At 41.0% G+C, this 18077-nt stretch overlaps 1 protein-coding gene across 1 annotated transcript in view; it reads left to right on the top strand.

Annotated features, from left to right (window-relative positions):
* The window catches only part of PSMD1 (proteasome 26S subunit, non-ATPase 1), a 74601-nt gene that overhangs the window by 42099 nt on the left and 14425 nt on the right, over positions 1–18077 (top strand). Inside the window, exons 17-19 of the mRNA XM_063338180.1 lie at positions 5956–6070; positions 9109–9225; positions 17776–17878. Of these exons, the coding sequence (XP_063194250.1) occupies positions 5956–6070; positions 9109–9225; positions 17776–17878 (335 nt within the window). The remainder of the gene's footprint in view (positions 1–5955; positions 6071–9108; positions 9226–17775; positions 17879–18077) is intronic.

Below are 18077 nucleotides of genomic sequence, written 5' to 3'. Positions count from 1 at the left end.
AACATTGTGGAGGAGGAGGCTGTGTTGCACATGAGATAGATGGAGTGAATTCCTGGCACAGCAATAGTTTGGATCCTTCTTGTCGAGAGGACAGGAGAGGAGATGGGGTTTATGCTCATGCTTAGTCTACACCAAAATATGTCAGTTTGTTGCATTTTTCTCTGCAGGTTTTCCATCTTCTGTGTTTTCTCCCCTCTGCTACACACACCCCCTTCAGAAATGACTGCAAATTGTGCAATTAGATATCTGCGTTCCTCCTTTAATAACTCGTTCGTGGATGAAATGAAACGTCTGTTAAGCTTTTCTTTTTTTATCTGTCACTGCACTACCGAAGCAACTTGTGGAAATAGTTCTATATCAAATGATTAATTCATGTCCGAGAGTTTAGAAAGTCATAAATATTTAGAATCTTTTGAAATATGACTGGAGAGGCTTAATGAGGAATTTAAAAGATATATTTGACATTGTTCTTTAATTCTCTGACATTTCATTTTTCAATGAGTTGTAAAGTCCTTAAATATTTAGACTAAAAAGTGTGTTAGTGATGCTTCAGATGCTTCCATTTTTAGTCTCAATCAGAAGACCTGTGTGATGGTTCATTTTCAGTATTCTGTTTATTTACTTATTGGTGCTACCTTACATACATTTACAGGGTTTAATATTTAAATATTGCTGAAATATAAAGAGAAATGGCAATAGTCCTCTAACCTTCAAGATGTGCAACTTACAGAATTGGAGATTAACTGAGCAAAGGTACTTGGATGTGATTCTAACTGGGCTGTGATCTAAGAAACTAAGCGGAATGTGCTTCAAGATATGGCAATTCAAGTTTTTAATTTGTCTTGTGGTGTTGTTGCATGCCTCTTGGGGGAAAAAAAAAAAGATAACAGTGGATTATTAAACAGTTGATGTACCTAACAGTATTCCTCAATTTACAGTAGCCCAATAAGGCTCTCATAGGCAAAGCCTACTAAGAATTACAGTATCTGCAGATGTTGCAGTTGTAATTGGCTTCAGAAAAAAAACCACCCAGTTTAGGTTTCTTACAGATTCCTAATAATGCTACGGTAAGAAATGTCTTGTGGTGAAAAGGAAATACAATTTTAGGGCTCTCTGCAAACTATGGTGAGCTTTCCACGGTCAACATCATGGATTGAAAAGAAAAGTGACTGCCTTCTCTGTCCAGCTGATGGGGTTTGTTCATATTAGTCGATGTTAGTAACAGTCAACAGCTTGGGGTTTATTTTGTGAATTTCTGCAATGGAGGCTTAAGAAAAACTTTCATTCCTATCTCTTTGGAAGTAATTGAAGAATCCAAAACTTTCTTTGGTTTCTTAGAAATTCTAGGGCACTTAACAAGCTAAGTATCAGCTTTTATAGAGAGAGTATAACATTTATATGTATTTAAATATGTCACTTATATTTAATTATATCCAGGAGATGAACATCCCCAGGAATGAGATCAAAGTTGAGGCTAGGGCTAAGGTAATTGGGCAAGAGTTGGGCAGCTCCTTTGTTTTCTCTCTGGTTCTGGTTTCCATGAAAATCAAAATCCTTAGCTGCGTAGGGTGTTTGTTTCTCGTGGAGGTTTTGAGAGCAACCAGTTGGTGAGTAAAACTAATAAAATTCTAGCTATTACGTTTTGCTGAGAATCTCTCGTTGCTGTCTTGGTGCATCTTTATTTTTCTTTATGGTTTTGTTTATGACTTCTGAAACAAACCAAACTAGATCTTGGAGGAAGTCCTTCATCTGCGGCCCATGTGTCACAACAGTAGAATTTACCCTGGTGTAGGGTGGAAACAAAGCTGTGGCTGACTAATGTGTTGAAGTCCTATAGAAGAAACTTTTAGGCTTTTTTGGCATCTTGATTCATTTAGTTTCCTGGTCACAGAACAAAGTTCAAGCTAGTTGTGATGTTGGTTTTTTTTGTGTGGGTCTGGGGTCACTGACGTCTGTGTTCTGATGGCTTATGTAGGAGCAGTTGAGCAATTTTCAGATTAAAATGAAGGAAATAATCAGGCCGTTCTTTTGTTGTTGTTTTGCTGTTGTAGTGAAATATAATTGCAAAAGCAAACTGCTTGAGCAAAACCAGTGTTAGGAAAAAAGGAAGGAACCAGTGCATTAAAAATAATTTGTTTTTTTAAAAATCGTCATTGCCTATCTTTCTAAGATATCCAGCCCAGTTTAGAGACATGCTTTGGTCTTTAATGTAGGAAAGTTTAGATGAAATTACTGGACTGTGTTATGGGAAGGTCAGACTAGAGGACTATGGTACGTTGCTTCTGTTCTCAAAATATATTAAATATACTCTTGGTTTAGACTGCGACTTTTAAGGCGGGGGGGGAATTGTGTCTGGAGATTAAACTTCTGCCACTAAATCTCCAGATGTTATTCTGGTATTTCATGTGATACTATCTTCTATGTTTAACTTGTAGTAACAACAGATGTCCGTATTAGGACTAAGAGTAGCCTGTTGCTGAGTGTGACTTCTGATAAACCATTTATCTTTTTTTAGTACTGTTTTTAAGTTTTCTCACACTCTTCATTACTTCTCTCCCTCTCCCACCAGAGGTTTCTACTCGGTAACCACGTTGATTGAGCACAACAGAAGGGTGGACTTGCTTTGGGAACCAGCGTGGGGCTTGGTAGCAGTGAAGTGGAAGGTTCCTCCATCAGCAGCAGGACATCCCCTCCGTTGTGCAGAATGTCAACTCAGCCCCTCTAAGTGAGGGGTGAAAGCCAGCGGCAGGAGAACGTAGTCATATTTTAAACATGTTCCCCAACTGGGTTACCAGTTGGAAGTAATGCCACGGGAGCACGACTGCAGCCTGTAACTGCTTATTGAGGGCTTTTTAATTTTTCTTTTGGTTACTTGACAGAATTGTTTTGCGTTTTATGTATTTTATTAAGTGTGGCTTTGGGTTTATATGGGCTAACCTTTGGCAAGAGTGTGTAGGACTTTACATAAAGTGCCTCAGCAATAAAGCGAGCAAGCAAATGTTATTGCTTAAGCATTGATGCCAGCAGTGCTCTCATGTACTGAAGTCCTGTCCCTCTGATAAGCATTTTTACAAGATTCTTTCACTTCCTCAGCCCACTTGTGGTTCTGCCTTCTAGTTCTTCATTACATGGGAAGACAATTTTTGAAGATTGTGGTTTTGAGAAGGCTGCATTACCAGGAAAAGTGGTGAACCCCTTACATAGCTTTAACTCCCAAAGTAGATTTACAGAATGCTCCCGTCAAAATGTTTGACCGCTTTATGGATAGATTTGAGGTAAAAGTGTTTAAAGCAATGGCCACAAATAAAGTAAACCTGGCTAAGAACTCCAAAATCAATTAGCGTATGCTAATCCTGATTTTATAATAAAAACTGTGTTGGAACTTCTGAGCCTTCAGACACAAAGATGTATCCAAGTTAATGATTCTATAAAATCCAGCTTTCTGAACAGGAATTTAATGATTAATGCTTCAAAGTAATCTCATCTTTGCTAGAAGATGTTTTTCTCTTCTCTGGCTCACAATCTGCCTGTTTAACATTTGCTGAAGTAAAGCAAACACAAAGGTGTTAAGAGTCTTTGTGCAAGAGCTGAAGTCTTCCGTGCAGCTGAATGCTTGGGCTCATTTATTATGGGATTTGTGACTCCTGGTCTCCACATCAGCTCATTTTTTAAAAAAACATTGTCAGCATCCAAGCTGTTATTTGAGCAAGAGACTGACAGGTAGTTTTAAATGTGTCTTTTAGTTTATAGTCTTCACTTCTACTGCTTGCTTGCAGAACAGAATCATTCCATTTCCCAGCTCTTCCCCCTTTCTTAAAATTTGTCATCTCAGCTGCATCTTAGAGGCGGCAGAGTTTCCAGCAACTTTGTGTTTGTTCTTCTCTTCTTTTATGTGTTTTGGGGTTTTTTGATGCTGTTTGGAGGGTTTGGGTTTTTTTTTTTTGTAAGGTGGTGGTGGTAGTAGAAGGGATTCTTTCCCCACGCAGATGTTTTAAGAAAACTTGTAAAGAAACAGACTGTTGGAAGCAGGGGTGAGGTAGGAGATCTGGGTACTTGCAGCCGTTAGTGCTGAGGGGTTGAGTACCTTCTGAAACCTGGGTGCCTTTGGGTCCTTTCAGCAGTTCTGGAGGAGCACTGGAGCCTTTGTGGTGGTGCTGCCTGTCTGCGATCAACTGGAGCAGAAGAGAATAGTGCAAAGAGGTGTTTAGGACTAGTTATCAGAGGAGACTATGGGAAAGTGTTGAAATAGGAAGAGATAATAGCTAGAGTAGAAATTAACTGATTTTATGTGTAGAGTATAACTGAAGTATGTGTGTGGTTATATGAGCATGTCTTCTGTCCCCAGTCACAATGAAAGAAGGGAATGAACAAGATAATTGCTTAAGGTCGTTCTTCTATGATTCGGGTATTCATTGAAATAAAACCAATGCTGGAGCATACTCTGTAATGGTTTTTCCACCTCTTGAGTTGCTGAGTGCTTTGATAGACACTTAATGAATCCTACATGATGCAGTAATTCCTGTGTACAACCGGTGCTGCTGCCACCCTCCAACCTCCATCTTTCAGTATAGCAAACGTAAGAAGGGAAGCTAAAACTAAGGCGTTCTTGGCTCTTCCTTTGTATGTTTCAGCCTTTGTTCGTTTCAGCCTGAAATCAGTTTATAGTCAAAGTAAACGGCTTGCAAGAACTGCTTTTAGGATTGTGAATGTGACAGTTAAAAAGCTAGTCTGGGCTGCAAGACAGAGTGAGATGGAGTGGATAACCAGATGACGTGCACTTTGAAAACAGACATGATTAAATCACTTGCAATTGGTAGTTTCCCATCTTTCTTTTTCATGAGCATGTACTTGCCAACTGCGTTCCTGCGTTGCTCTTGTGTTAATGGTGTCATGAGATTGGGTAAATTTAACAGATTAGTTGTGATGGATGTGCTTGCAATGCCTATGAGTTCAGAATGCAGACTTGCGTGATGCAGAGATGCTTATTCTACAAATAATTTTGCCTTTGCTGCATTAGAAATGCTGAAATTGGCAGTGCACGATACTATGAAGTGGTTTGTGTGGCATCAAAATTAACGGAGTCATAAATATGACTACAAAGACAGGATGGAAATGAATACATCTGCACCTGTGAGTTCTGCCCTGCTTCAGAAATACACAATATTCACAAGACTGCATTCATTAGCAACGTCATAAGGCTGTTTGCATTAGCAACATGTGCTTCTTGCTATAGGAAACTAAGGGTTCCCTTTCATCTCCCGCAGCACTGGGCTAGGAGTTCTGCTGCTGTAATGACCAACAGGACACGGGTTCCCAGGTGGCGAGGCACGGAGCCTGTACTCCCATTTCAGACCTCCTAAAAGGCAGCAACATCACAGCATGATCCTGCAAAGAGACAACAGTAGACGTTGCTGATAAACTGCTTGGAAATGTGTTTTCTACCGGCATTTCCTCACACGCTTTGGTTTAGAGCAGTAGGCGGGGGTGAGGAGGAGTCAGCAGAAGCAGTGATTGTGAAAGGGAGGTTGGGACCCACCAACCTTGAAGGTCGATTGACTACTGGAGCTGGGGTTTGTGTCTGCTGATGGGAGATTTAGTACTGTGTGTCTCATGGAGAGTAAACCTCTGCTAGTGGAGTCTGTCACAACAGCATGATTTCTAGACATAAAAATCTCAATAGAGACGTCATTCTGCTGGGTAGTCTTTTAAAGGCAGAAAATATGCACTAAAAAGGAAGACTTTAGTAGTGGGAACTGTGTGTGATACCTGCAGTGATAGGGAAGGTTATTCATTTGTGCACTTGCTTGTCCTCCTCTTAGTCCATTTGTTCACCCCTCTGGTGGCATTTTGAGAAATGCCAAACATACAGTGTGGAAGGAGAACTTCAAATTTTCCAGTGTGAACAGAGTGAAGAACAATAATTGTAAACAACATTCTTTTTTTGCCTTTCTTTAGGACTCCTGAGCAGTGTCCGAGCGTGGTTTCTTTGCTGTCAGAGAGCTACAATCCCCATGTGCGTTATGGGGCTGCCATGGCTTTGGGTATCTGCTGTGCGGGCACTGGAAACAAGGTGAGGACCAGAAGCATCTGTTGCCAAGACTGGTTCTGCTCTCTCCTGCCACAGAGACATTTGCACGGAAACGTCACTCATAGAGATCAGATTTCTCACACACGTACACTGCTAGCCAGCTGGAGCACAGCAGTACTGCTTTAGATTCTTTAACTGTCCTGGGCATAGAGATTCTTTTCCTGCTTGTACAGAATAGATAAAGTAGAAGAATGTTTTTATATATTACTGCGACATTCTTGGAATTTTGTCTTAAAAACTTTTCTTAGAGTTTCTTACTGTCAAGTTGCCACCGAAGTTTAAATGTGCATTCAGTACTCCAGAATCAATACTCCTTTGCCCTTGGAATTGATCTTTTATGGATTGCTCTAGGGGGAACAAGGGGGTGCCAGTGACAGGAAAAACAGCAGGTGTTTTGCATGACTTCTAGCTCCTTTCTTCTTTTCTGTGATACACAATTCATGGAACATCCATGTAGTAAAGCCAAGTGCAATGAACTTAAATTAAATTTGCAGTAGTTTCAGGTGTGTAATTCACAGCCAGTAAATTTTATTCTCACTTTGTAAGTGTCAGTGAAGGATAATTCTCACAGATGATAGCAAGGACCTTTTATAGGAGAAGGGTTGCCACTTCTGCTGTGGGAATTGAGTGCTCATTGGGACGAGCAGGAAGTAAACTTGGGGATAAGCTGCCTACTTCACCCACATATGTATATAATCTGTAGTGGTACTGAATCACAGCTTCAAAACGGGTGCACAGACTGTCCCTGTGGAAGTAATATTTCATGCTTCCAAGTCTTTGATAAATCTCATGCTTATCACTATGATCCCTTCCTCAGCTAGTATTAAACACTCGGTCTGTGGCTTTTGCAAGTGAGTGCTTCCCAGCATGTCACTTGCGTTGTGAAATGCACAGAATGCTGACATGCGCTGCCTGCCATCTTTAGTATCTAAAGCACGTGACTTGAAAGCAAACTGAAAGTCCTATTTTTATCCAGGTTGCTTTATTCTCAAGTGGAAGGTGGAATCAAGGAGCTAATTATTTTTATCCTACTGCATCTGACAAGTTGATTTAAGTGGAAATGCTTTTAGTCACACAAAGTAGTCTGTTTTATTTCCAGATACATTGCGTGATAAAGACCTAAACCATCTGATTATACGCAGGCATGTCTTCCACAGCTTATATTAATAGGTTTTGAAGGCCCAAATATATTCAACTTTGGAGATTGGAAGGTTCAGCTTTTTATCATAGTGGATGTTCCATACATGGTATTGAATTCATGCCAGAGTGAATGAGTCACCTTCAGGTGCAGAAGCACAGCCTCCAAGATAGCTCCATTTGCAAAAGCAGTCTAAGCGAAGGCATGATACGATTCTAGAAGCGGTTCTTAGAAATGGTCTTTAGTATAAAATCAGCTTGTTTTTAAAAGCCCCTCACCATGACAAAAATATCACTGAGAGGAGCCTGTGCTGGGAGACTCACACACTCAGCTGCATGTCCTCAGCTTAAGTATGGACAGGAGAGCTCCGTGCAAGAGATTGCCAAGTGATTCTGTCCGACTTCCGTCATCAAAAGATCACATAATAGATCAAAAGAGCTTTTTGAGCTGCTTAGGGTGGTTGTCAAACTGTTATCTCTCCTGTTCCAAAGACTATCTAACAGCTTGCTTCGCATGCCGTTTCAGAGTGCTTTTGGAGAGCCCCCCTGTATTGCCACAGACCAAATTTATCTGTGCAGCGCATGGCTGTACCAACCGCTATCTAAGGTTTATTCCGCTTAGATGTGAAGGCCGGCTGAGCCCACTTAAAACTGTTGAAATGGGTAGTCTTGGTTACTCCTGACACCTTTTGCTTTGCCTCATGTCCAGCTCCTTAGTGAGCCGATTCAGACACAAACTCACAGAAAACTGACCCAGGTAGCAACAACGAAAAAGGGAACAGCTCTCTCTTGAATTATTGAGCTGGAAAAGCTCATTGAGAGGTGAGACAAAGGCTGCAGCTGGCACAGGGAAAGGGAAGAGGCTGGATAGCTGGAAGGAAGTTGAGGACGGAGAGGGTTCTCATTTTGGCAGCAGGGAGTTTAGATGAGCCCAGTTGTCCTGTCTAATGTACGCTGAGGACCTTGTATGGTTAGAAATGAATTTGTGTCTGTGGTAATTCTATGTATGTTTAAGTCATGGCTTGTGAAGTGGCAGAACTGAAAATGGAAATTAAAAAATGTGCCTAAAGGGATGATTTAGTCGAGTTACCTGCAAATTGCACATGCTGGTCTTGGGTACATCTAAGCAGCATTTATTACAACAGACTCTCTTATAGCCTTTCATAATCAAAGACTGCATTGAAAGGAATGCTTACTGATAGATCATCGTGGATCATGTTCCTGCTGTGCTTAGCTGGGAAATTACTGAATTTGAAGAACCACTAGTGCGTTTTGAAATGTTTTCAAAACCTAGATTTACTGTATGGCTGCTCCAAGGCAGCCTCACTTGATGTAGGTTTGAAATGAGTGCTTTCATGTGATGCTAAATGTTACAGGTTCTAACAATAAAGTGTAAGGCCAAGAATTTGGGACCTGAATCGTTTTACCATCTATTTTATAACCTCCAACATGTTCTATATGGTATCTGTGGTTCATTTGTTTCTTACGCAGAAAATGAAGGTAACGCTGATGTATTTTGTTGGAAAGAACGGCAAAGAAAGTGTACGAGTAATTTATGCATACTATTTAAGACATGTCAGTAGTTCTAATGTGCTGAATGCCTCTGTTGCTTATAACAACTATTGTTTATTTGTTACCCTGTTTCTGCAGGTAGATCTTGTTCCATCCATCACTTGGTTTTTGTGTTGGTTTTTTTTTTTTTTCTTCTTCCTGATTTATGAGAATCCACAGATTTCTGGTTCATTTACCAAGAACAGGCAAAATATGTTAAAAAGTATATCTGATAGCATCCATCTGGTAACCTTCCATTAGAGTACTGAATCCTGGGATACTAAAAATAATAGTATTAACTTTGCGATTGCTTATTTCTTGGTTTTTTTTAGGAAGCAATTAATTTGCTTGAGCCGATGACAAATGATCCTGTGAATTATGTACGTCAAGGAGCTCTGATTGCATCTGCCCTTATCATGATCCAGCAGACTGAGATTACCTGCCCAAAGGTAACGTGGCGCACCTTACATACCAGCTTGTTAGATGGAAAAATAGTCTTGGATGCCAAATCTTTAGTGCTTGGCACTGCACGTGAGCATTGGCGAGAGAGTGTACGTGCCTCGTAAAGAGCCAGAGGTGAATGCACAGCAGGAAGCTCCTGCACGGATGAGAGTGTGCAGTTTTGAACGGGGGAGCGATGCACGCTGATTGAAACATGCCTGATAGATCACAGCGTTTCCCCTCTAGGCGTTATGAGAATAAACAGTCTTTCTTAAAAGGTCTAAAAGCATCTTATAATGATACGAAAGTGACTGTCTTCCGCTAACATGTACTCCTATATGTTCATGATTTACGTGAACACCATTGCGTAGTGAAGAAGTCGGTTTTTGTGATAGTGAATTTAGTTTTGGATGTGGTCAGGGTGCAGGGAAGTCCTGTTATAACTATGTTTCCTTAGTAGCTAGTCTTACACCTTTCAGGTGAAACAATTTCTACAGTCTGAAATGGCTTAGTGGCTTTGTAGCAAATACTTTTTTTTTTTTTTTTTAATGGAGTTGCTCAGAAGGCAAAAGGGATTGCATATGCTGTGTTTAGCTTTTAAAAATAGATTGCCCTGTGAATATATGACAGATGAGGATATGCAAACATTTGTACAGACTAAAAGTCCGCATTAATAGAAGCTCTGAGGTTCCACATTTCATCCGCGCTGGTGAGTGCTGAGGCAGAGCAGTAGCTGGTGCTTCGCTATTCATCTGTCATATACGGGTTGCTTTTACTGATGTCATTTTAGAAGTTGAACTGTGATAAAAACAGCCACTTTTTTACTGCATTTGGATGGGGAGAAAGAAAAAAACCTCTTTGTCCAGTGGAAAATTTTACTTGGGAAAGTCAGTGAAGGAAATCTACAAATACAGGTGTTTGGGTATTTCCAAGTCATGGAACATGAAAATTTGCTGGCAGACAGTTTGTTCCTTTGAATTATTTAAAAAAAGAAAAAAAAAAAAGGCAAAAAACCCCATTAGTTTTCACTGAGCAGAATCTGGGAGTGTGTTTATATTATCAGAATTGTAGTGCAACTGAATAAGCCAGTGAAGAACACTGGAGTTCTATTGCATACCCTCATCTTCTAAGATACAAAGTCTCTGTAATGTGAAGTAGAATTATCTTTCTGTAGAAAGAAACTGCTCGTTTTTATCATTTCTTCCTTGGTCAGGTGCTTGGAATGCCAGCCCTCAGTATAGGAGATCAAGTTTAATCATTTTTCACTCCTCTAATTTTGGCAAAGTTGTATAGCTCCCCTGTGCCTCAGTTTCCCACCTGAAAGAAATAAGGATGATTCTTTCTTCTATGAAATGATATTATGAGAATAAATTAATTTTAGTTTGCAAAGCACCCTAATCCTCTTGGGATGGAAATTGCGGACTGCTGTGAATCAGTCAGACATCTGAGACTTTTGAGATAATTGGTGAAAGAATCTGTGTGTCCTAAAGAAAAGCGCAAACAGGAGAAGAGCTAGCACAAATACAGGTCATTTGAGGTGTGTCGTGAGTCAGATCTCTTTCCCCAAACGGGCCTGGTAACCTCGGGTTCAGAGCTGTGTGTAATGCCTGGCCTTATTAAGTGGGTGATTGAAATGTTGGCTAGCAAATACAGGCTGAGATGTATAGTCTGGGGTTCAGTGGCTTGTTTTAAAATGGGGAGAGGATCTGAAAAACCTTTATGCCAGAAGCCCTCTTTGAGCCAAAATTTGTGTGGTGTTACGTAATATAGATACAGAAGGCAATTCGTTACCCACTCATAGAAGCACTGTAGATATTAAAAAAAAAAAAAAAAAAAAACACCAAACAAAAAACCCCCCCAAAACCTACAGATTATGAAGTAATGAGGAGTCCCTGAAATAGTCTGCTAATTTAGGAACTAAATACAGAAATACCGATTTTACTTGTTCTAATGCCCCAAAAGTTAGCTAGAACCATCATCGCTTCTTGCTCAAAAGTAAAACGAATATTTTGAGGAATATGTTGCCAATTAAGTTATTTATTATCCATGGGAAACTTTTTTGGAGCTCTCTGCCAGTCTGAAGAAAAATTATTTTACTCTGATGTGACGGGGTAGAGTTCAGAAAATAGCCATTTTGGGATTACAGTGACATGTTCTGATCTGATTAGATTCCTACATGGCATGCTGGAGCACTGTGTGCCAAAGTGTCTAACCTGATGTGAGTGTTTGCATTGCTGGATAAGCAGCTAGTGAGAGGAGCATGATGGATTTCATATCCCACAAGCCATATTTGTGTGATTTGATTTAAGAATCAAAGTATTTTGGTTTGAAAGAAACCATTTTTGTTGTGGGAGAATGTATATCTATGCCTTTGAATCACCTTTGCTGTCTTCTTTCCATTGCATTCCTCATCTTCTTTGTTGCGCTCACTCTTTATTTAAACGAGTAATTTAAAGAGTTTAAATTTAAATAAAGAGTTTACATAAAGAATTGTCATGATATGGAGGTCCCTTGAACTTGCAAGTTGCTTAAGTGTCAAGAGGGGTAGCAAATCTTGTGTAAAGCTAATTTGGGCTCTTTGGAGTTGAAACACAATTCCTCCATGTGCAGCCAGCATGATTTTCCTGACCTCTGTTGGTACATTTAAGAACCATATTAGTGCAGGATATAGAACAATAACAAGTTTATTTTGTGAAATGGAATCCTAAATTATAGATGTGATGAGATCACTGTAACAGAAATCAATGACAACTTCATTATGCATTCCTGACCTGCAGGGCAATTAAGACAGCAATTTTGGAGACAAACTACATGTCTAACATCTTGAATTGAATTTACTTATTCCTGGTTTTGTGTTAGGATAATCATCTTGGCAAAATGAGAAGATAATAAGCAAGGTCAAGGCTTTCCATCCATTCTCCTTCAGTCATCTTAGCCTGTTATCCTTAAGATGTTGTGAAGAAACCGGGACCAGATTACCCCCCACATTTTGATGAAATGCTAGGTCTTGCTAGGATGCCAGAATGATTTTTGCAATATTCTAGGAGCACCTTACACCTTCATGTAAGTCTGTTACTGTTAGATGCTTTTGCATACCGCATGCTCTTTGAAGAGAGCGTGTGTATGCAGAATAACTTCAACTTTTGAGGAAGATAAACTGTTTGCATGTTCAGTCTAAAACCTGTTTTAGTAAAAACAGATTACCAAACACTCTTGTTCTTAAGAACTTGCATTTGCAAAAAGCATCATGCACATCACCTGCCACTGTTTCCCTAAGTTAACTGTTTATTAAGTTTTATTCTTAACAATCTCACGGGCTTCATGTGCATGGGTGTTGACTGGTGGAAGGAGAAGTGCTAAACAGCCTTATAAATGATAAATGACAGCCCCTCGGGTTTGTGGTAGGAAATGGTGCTGTTTCATTCTCATCTCTTAAAGCCTGTGTTGTTTCCTCAGTGTTTCCAAGGTTGCGCGTTTGGCTTTGTTTGAAATCAGTGGCGTGTAATTTTGGCCAGCACTAATTATCAGAATGGTGTGTTTGTGTGTGCGTGTATTTTGTTAGTTCAGATGACATGAGTCACTGCCTACGTCTTAGTGTTCCTCCTGGAAGTCGCTCAAATAAATTTCTTGATAGCATTTCCAAATGCTATAAAATTTTTAAAGTGCTTGAAGATTTCCACAGAGAAACAGAGCCTGTGGGTTTCACAGCATATTAAATAAACCTATACAGTAGTCTGGGATGTACTCGTTGCTGTGGTTTGAAGAAAAAATAGTAGCAGATTAAAGGGCTCTACTAGACAAACTCTGGCAGATTTTGCTTCAACAGCTGACAAAAGTGAAGCTGTCTGTTGACACCTTGCTCCATTCTGTAGGAGGTGAGTGCCCCAACAGCAAAGGCAGAACTGATTTTTTTTGTCTGTACCGCTCTTGCTTTCTCCAAAGAGCTGGAACAATGGCTCCACGTGTGGATGATACCTGCCTGAACCGCTGCAGCTGGAGCTGCCAAAGCAGGCTTTCCCCAGCAGCAAAGAAGGTTTTACAGCTGGGACCTGATCCATTCAAAAATCCGCTCCTGTGAAGCATTTGCTTTATAGGAACAGCCTGAATAAGCGTGCAGGCCTACCCTGCATTCGAGTGTCGAGGCAGTTCTGCCATCTCGGTTTGCCTGGTTCTCGAGGCCAAGTGGAGTAGCCTCATGCTCTTTCATAGAACAATTTTGCGTCCACTGATGCTAAAGTAAAACTTTGAAAAGGGCACACTTTCTCAATACGTTTTCCAGGGTTGGCAGTGGTCCACAGTTCATGGTGCACATCTATGCAGAATTTATCTGAAAGCAGAACGCTCTCGCTGTGACACCACATATTTTGTATTTTAAGAAGTAGAGGATATAAGGACTATTTCTTATTGTAGCTGTTCAGCACTTGTTCATTGAACGCCTGCTCTCAGCTGGTTCGCTGCTGTAACCTGTCCGTGTTGCCTGGAGAGGTGGCAACTGATCTGCTCAGGTTTAGCAGGCAGGTTTCTGTCCCTTGGTCCCTTGCAGTTGTCGGTGTCCTGGTGCCACAGCTGGTAGGTTCCTGATGGGCTTGTTGCCCAGGTATTTTGTTCATCTGCTCTGGACTAATGTAGATGTGAGCAGGACCTATGGAAGGCATATTAGGGAGAAGGTGCTCACAGGGGCAGAAGCCACAATCAAGGAAGGTGCACGACTTCCCCTGCCAGCCCTGCCTCGCCTTTCCTGAGAGAGGTGTTTCTGCCCTCTGTCCCGAGAGGCTGCTCCGACAGACTTCGGATGCCAGCGTGAACATTAGCAGTTCTGCTGAATGTCTTCTCACTTCACCCAGGGTTTCGTTCTCTGAGGATTTGATTACGGTGTAAATTCCAGATTACAGTCCACCGAACGAGCTTTGTAACCTCCGTCTGTTTTTGTAAATATTTCGAACCCAGAAGCTGAGCCCAGAGTGACGGGAATGATGTGCTCTAAATGGAGGCACTGGAATCCTACTGCTCAGCTCTCAACCATAGGGATGGTTTTATGTGGTGCTTCGGTGTCTGTGTGTCTGTCCCAAGGAACATCTGAAGACTTTGGTTCACCTAGTCTGCATGTGGTTGCCCTTGATACTGCACGAGGCCACCTTCCAGGTTGCAAATGCAGACTAAGGTATTTTTCCAGTGTGCAAGAGGTCAGGCGTAAGAAACAAACTATTTATATTAAACGTGTAACCCTCAGTGTAAGCTTTTATAAATAAAAATCGGGAGACCGTGAAAAAGCATAAATGGAGTGAAGCGAGAGCAGAGTTTGGTCAGTATATCCAGAATAAACCCTGTATTGTGTGTGCAGTATCTCCCTGCCACACGTGTGTCCGTGCGGCTGCCCTGAAAATGTATGTTCCTTCTTTTTCTTAGCTTTAATAGATTCAAGGAAATTTAAGTCACCTGCTTTTGAGAACAGGGACTAGTGACAAAAACTTTTTAATGCAAGGGGGAATTGGTGAATAAAGAACTAGTATTAGCGCACAAATTGTTGGACTGACTTAGGCTGAAAAATGGAAATAGCTGCTGGTTTTCCCCTGTCAGTTTTAGTAAATGCCTCCTGCTTTACCAGGGAAGTGTTGTTTTGTTCAGCTTCGCTGCTCCTGTTTTTAAAAGTGGCTGGCTGCTCTGGTGTTTCATGGTTGTGAGACTGTCCGTTTGTGTGAAACAAATAAAGTAATGTTAATACAGTTGTGTTTAGCAGGTCATGATTTACTTGTATGAATGTCAATAATGTCTTTCGCTGTCGCAGATTGGTTTAAATGTCTTCAGGTTAGATGCCATCACTGGTGAAGGGGTTGAGGTGACAAGTAGTACAGCTGGGTTAGTGGCTGAAAGAGCGAAGGCAGGAAAGGTATCAACCGGAGAGTGTCTGTTCCTTCAGGGCAGCTGTCTTTTAAACGGTTTGATGAGTTAATATGCATTGAGAACTATTTGCAGAAACATGCAATCTTAATCTAAGTGGTCACTAAGTGTTTAGGGATGCCAAGCAGTGTCGCAGCTCTTGGGTGTAATGCTTGTGCGTTGGAGAGGCAACCTCTGTCTTCTGTCCATCACAGACATTAGACGTAATCTCTCAAAGGTAAAGTCTCAGCTTCTATGTGTCAAAAATTCACACATAAAATGTGGTGAAATATATTGCTAGCATTACCTCGGCTGCAGGATTAAGTCATGGCTCTGATGTGCTTTTACTGGAGAATCTGATCTCATGTTTTGCTGAGAAACTCCTGCAGTCTGATTTATCCCCTCAGCTCTTCGTTATGTTTTGATCTTTTTTTTTTTTACCTTGATGAATCCCAGTTTAACAAAATGTTATTCTCAGCACGGTTCTCATGTCACTGACTCAGTCATATGAATGGTTGTTTTTTTCACGGGTGCAAAAACTCTTTCTGTAAGCGCTTTGAGATTCCCCAGTGCACCCCAAGACAGGCCACGTGCTAGAAGTGATGCCTCTGAAGGCTGCTCCTGGTGCTCAGTGCTGCCCACCCGCAGGACAGCTCTGGAGCTTGTGGTGTGCTGCATGGATGGGGTACGGAGTGTCATCAGAGTCAGTGTTTAAGCCTCCTTCACTGGCACAATTGGGCACTGGGAGCATTGGAGGCCGTGCAAGGGTACGTTCCTGGTGGTGGTGGTGGAGCTTGGCACCTTTGCCTGCAGCAGACACTTTAAGTGTGTTTCACAAATGAAAGGTAGGACCTTTCCTCAGACGTTTGTCACTGAGTAAATATCACTAGTATCCCTGGAGAGGCCCATATTCTTTGGATGCGAAAAGGGGCTAGGGGGTTGTCTCGTATTAGGGTTTTATACTTGGAAACGTTAACTGTGTTTGCAATACTAGGAGCTGCTCTGTGTCTCTGGTGGCTGTGTCTGGCCCTGCTGCCTTGAGCTAGAAGTTTGTCCTCTCATCTGTGCCTGCAGATCTAGGAATAGGACTTGGGATACCAGCAACAAAGTGGACCAGTAGCGGGGAGAAGCTTGTTTAAGACATCTTGGAAGGAGACTTTTTGAAAAGACCTCCTTTGCTTTTGAGCATATGTTGTGGTTTGGCCTCAGACGACAACAAAGAACCCCGTGCCGCTCTCCCAAGCTTCCCCAGTACGGGGAAGAATAGAAAGAAAAAGGTAAAACTCATGGGTTGAGACAAAGGCAGTTTAACAAAACAGCAAAGGGAACAAGAAAACAACAACAATGACAGGGATAGAGGAATATACAAACACGATTATGGTCAGAGACCGGACCTGGGACGCCCCAGCCCGCTCCAAGCCGAGACTTCCTGCCCTCCCTCCCGCAGCTCAGACTGGGCATGGCTTACATGGGGTGGAATACCTGTGTCCCTGCCAGAGCCTGTGGAAAATTAACCCTATCCCTGCCAGAACCAGGACAGCGTAGAATCGTTTAGGTTGGAAAAGACCTTTAAGATCATCAACCTAATACTGCCAAGTCCGACACTAAACCATGTCACTTAGTGCCACATCTACACATCTCTTAAATGCCTCCAGAGATGGTGACTCAACTGCTTCCCTGGGCAGCCTGTTCCAATGTTGGATAACCCTTTTACTGAAGAAATTTCAAGTGAAGGCTTAGTATGAAACAAAACGTCACATGGATATCTGGATTAAACTTAATTTAGGGAAGAGGAATAAAAGATTCTTGCAGACATGCTGTGGATGGGGTGCAGCTTTCCAGGTTTTGACTAGGTTGCAGGTTGAGATATCCTGGTCTGCTTTTTCAGTTATAAAAATTACTTCAGCTCTATTGTTGCTGCACTGCATATATTCAAAGGCATTAAGACATATATATATTCAAAGACATTAAGTTATTAATATGTGATAAAGCCTTAGATATTGTTGGATGTGATACTGTTCTGTGTCTTCAACAGCTGGTGAACCAGTGATTGAAGCAGTGATGATAATATAAGCAAAGGTTTAGCAATTTCCCTTACTACTGTGTGCTTAAGATACTGTGATGAACATACCATGGTATAAACTATTACTTTATTAAATATTTTCAATAATGTTTTTCACTTTAAAGGTAGGGGTGCAGTAGCAAAAATTGCTGATGATGCACCATAGGGGAATTATCAATACAGCAGAAATATTGTACAGGAAAAACAGAATAGGTTTGAAGTTTTCAGCAGTAGGAGTTGGAGGAAATTTAATAAAGCGCGGTGTCACGCACCTTAGAACATATAGTAGTTCTTGCTACAAACTCATCTGTTGGTCTTTTATTCCAGTGACTCTCCAGAGATTCTCAGGCTATTCTTGTAAGGCCTGCAAAATGTGGTTTGGAAACGTACATCCATCTTGACTATTTTAAAATCGCTATATGGGTATCTTCAAGTGGGAAAACCTCTGTAATTAATTATTAGTGGATGACTTGTAACACCAGTGACTAAAGCCATTGAAAAGGTGAATGTCGTCCTAGGGTGCAGAAATCCATGATGCTTCCAGTAAAGAGACAATATTTGACTCATGCAATCAGTTTTATAATCTCTCTCTTTTTTTTCTTTTTATTTGTTTATCCAGGTCAGCCAGTTCAGACAGCTCTATTCCAAAGTGATCAATGATAAGCATGATGATGTTATGGCAAAGTTTGGAGCAATCCTGGCACAAGGCATTTTGGATGCAGGTAATTCCTCAAACCGTTAAAGCAGTTAAAATTTCTTAAACTTATTTGGCTACAATAGCTGTAATAGAAAATTTCATTTGGGGTATGAGGTGCTAGCTTTATGCCTGTTGTGTAATAGTAGCAAGAAATCACTAATTTCAAGTCATTTTATCTAATTAAAGAAATAAACTCTGTTCTGTACTTTTAGCTTGTATCAGCA

This window comes from Chroicocephalus ridibundus, chromosome 6 (genome assembly GCF_963924245.1).
Source record: "Chroicocephalus ridibundus chromosome 6, bChrRid1.1, whole genome shotgun sequence".
NCBI lineage: Eukaryota > Metazoa > Chordata > Aves > Charadriiformes > Laridae > Chroicocephalus > Chroicocephalus ridibundus.
The sequence above is the reverse complement of the archived record's forward strand: the minus strand, read 5'-3'. Positions and strand labels throughout refer to the sequence as shown.